This window comes from Alosa alosa, chromosome 23 (genome assembly GCF_017589495.1).
Source record: "Alosa alosa isolate M-15738 ecotype Scorff River chromosome 23, AALO_Geno_1.1, whole genome shotgun sequence".
Lineage (NCBI taxonomy): Eukaryota > Metazoa > Chordata > Actinopteri > Clupeiformes > Clupeidae > Alosa > Alosa alosa.
In genome coordinates, this window is record NC_063211.1 from 13,991,610 (window position 1) to 13,994,246 (window position 2,637).

Here is a 2,637-nt window from a genome sequence, read left to right on the forward strand (position 1 = left end):
CTCTGCCCTTGCTCCCTTGCTCCTATCTCTTGCTCTCACTCTCTTCATCTCTGTCGCTGTGATTGGTGCACACTTTCCTCTCTCTCTTTTCTTTCTCCCTCTCTCTCCCCTTTTCACATCCAACTTTAGCTGTGGTGCATGCTTTTCATTTTCATGCTCTCTCTCTCTCACTCGCAGAATAGTCTCACACACACACTCTCTCTCTCTGTCACTCTGCCCTTGCTCCAGCTGGTAAGTGGTGGTTGGGTATGTACTTGGGCAGGCCACAGGAAATGAGAGCTGCTACTCTAAATCCTTCTGCAGCCTGACAGACGGCATGTCGCGCAAAAGCTCCAAGCTCCAAGCTCCAACGGCATTCTGCTGAATCACTGCAGAACAACTGTCAACCCACACCATCTCTCTCTCTTTTTTCTTTCTCTCTCTCTCTCTCTCTCTCTCTCTCTCTCTCTCTCTCATTCTCTAGTTCAGCTGTAAGACACAGTGTGAAGATAAACAAAGGGAGCCAAATTCCTCTAGGATAGTAATGGAGACCTGTGCCCCCTCAAGGGGCTCCTCTGACACAGCTCGGGTCACCGCGGTCACAGGGCTATTCTTCTGCGGGATAATGACGCCTCTGAAGTCCAATAACTGTAATCATCATGCCATTTTGAGCCCAGATGAAGCCTCCAGGGGGAGAGGCGTTTTAACAACACAAACATCACTTTAAGCACCCCCCACCACCACCACCACCCCTCTTGATTTTCACCTTGCACAGCCGGCAAACAGAGACCTGCCTCAGGAGGACAGGACTACTAGAATGTGCTCACATGGGACCAGCACCACAGCTGGACATGAATGGGGAGCATGAATGAAGTTGTCGATTGATGATCTGATAAAACTCTGTGCATGTTATTAAAGACAACTGACCATGTGTCCATAATTTGAATGTGTTGTATGGCTATTTAGAAAACCCTAATCCTTAGGGGCCATGAAAATAGTTATTCAAATAATAGAATTTGAATTACGAATATAATGATGATCATATTTCGTCAAATATCCTTAGGGCATGGTTTGAATTTTTACAAGATTACATAAATGGGAATTATGACCCAATGTCCCCTTGTGGTACCTTAGAATAAAGGGTAGACCTGATTTGCATGGAAACAGAGGACACAAATAATCTCAGTGGCAACGTACATTTCCTTTGTGCGTGTAGCTGCACAAGCGAGACCAGCATTAGGATCCCCCCAACACCCCAGAGTCACACCTTGCACTTACCCTTTGCAGGATGAAGCGGTTTGTATACTTTCTCGTTCATGCACACGCCTTTGCCATGGAGGAGTGCGTGAAGAGGCTTTTCCTCGCCGCTCCGCGGCAAGCAACGGAGCCCTTGACTGCACGGGCCAGTATAGACCCCGCACGGCTGACCCTCGGACAGCGCACAGGTCAAGCAGCAGCCGCAACCCGGCTCCTTCACCAGCTGACAACCGACGGGCACCGGTGGGCACATGGAGAGCGCTTTCTGGTCGCACGGTTCGCAGGGCACGTAGGAGCCCTGACACCGGGTCAGTCCCAACACAAATGTCACCAAAGTGCAAAAACTAAAAAACATATTTATGGAGTCAAACGAAAAAAAAAAAAACCAGAAGTACTCCACGAGAACTATAAATCTGAGATGTGGTGTTGTGGGTGATCGCTCAGCGTCCGGTCATTGAGGGACGGAATTCATGTCTTTGGAATCAAGTCTGCAATTATGCAATGGTATCTTTGGTCGTTGGATTGAATTTTCCCCTTTCCCCGGTGTCAAACTAAAATATTTTTGTCTTTGGAGAAGTGCTGGTATTTGTTCTCCTTTCACACGAATTTCTAAAAAATGGTGCTCAAGTAAATTAAAAAATATAAGCCTCAACGCGTTTCCAAATCAGCCACACGTCAATGACGACAGAAAACTCCTGAAATCAATGAGCGGTAATAGGCACCCGGTCTCCTCCTCCTTCAACTACTTCCAGCCGTCTCTCTCAGCGCTCTCGTCCGCGGCTGACAGCAGTATTGCCTTTTAAAACTGCAGACACAAACCCTAGTCAGTGAACATGTGAGCGGTAGGAAGGGGGAGGCGCACTTCATTTCGCTTAAAGGTGGGGATTCTTGGGCGGGTCCTGGTATACCGGCAGTAGCAAATTGATGGCTCGCATACATTTCTAATAGCCCCTGCAGTGGTCCAGGACCTCCAGGTGACGTGTCACATGGTAAAGACATGTCGTGTGATATGATGAAAGCCAACCTTATGCTATGCTAGAGGTTAGTTGGGATGCCACAACCGATATTTTTGTGTCAAATAAGCTACAGTTCAGTTTCAGTTGACAGTGGAACTTCACTGGGAATGGGGAACTATCTACATTTGATGTCTGTCAACGCTGTTCGTTACTGAGATATCACAATTAATCTGTCCGACTTCATTTTACGAAATTATATTGTGGAAGAATCAAATAAGCAAGCATACAATCATGAGACTAAATGGCAATACTTGGCTATCCCTGGTAATGGTGAAATAGTATGGTCAATACCAAACAGTTGCTATATCCTATAAACCCTGCTTAAGACGATTCGTGTATCTAGGCTGCCCCCATTAAGGATACTTATTTCATATCACATTCTAAA

The 2,637-nt window shown here is 46.6% G+C and overlaps 1 protein-coding gene across 1 annotated transcript in view; it reads right to left on the reverse strand.

The window, feature by feature from the left end:
- Positions 1-2,032, reverse strand: part of igfbp5a (insulin-like growth factor binding protein 5a) — an 8,450-nt gene extending 6,418 nt beyond the window's left edge. Inside the window, exon 1 of the mRNA XM_048234634.1 lies at positions 1,258-2,032. Within this exon, the coding sequence (XP_048090591.1) occupies positions 1,258-1,591 (334 nt within the window). The 5' untranslated portion in view covers positions 1,592-2,032. The remainder of the gene's footprint in view (positions 1-1,257) is intronic.
- Between the last annotated feature and the right edge of the window lie 605 nt (positions 2,033-2,637).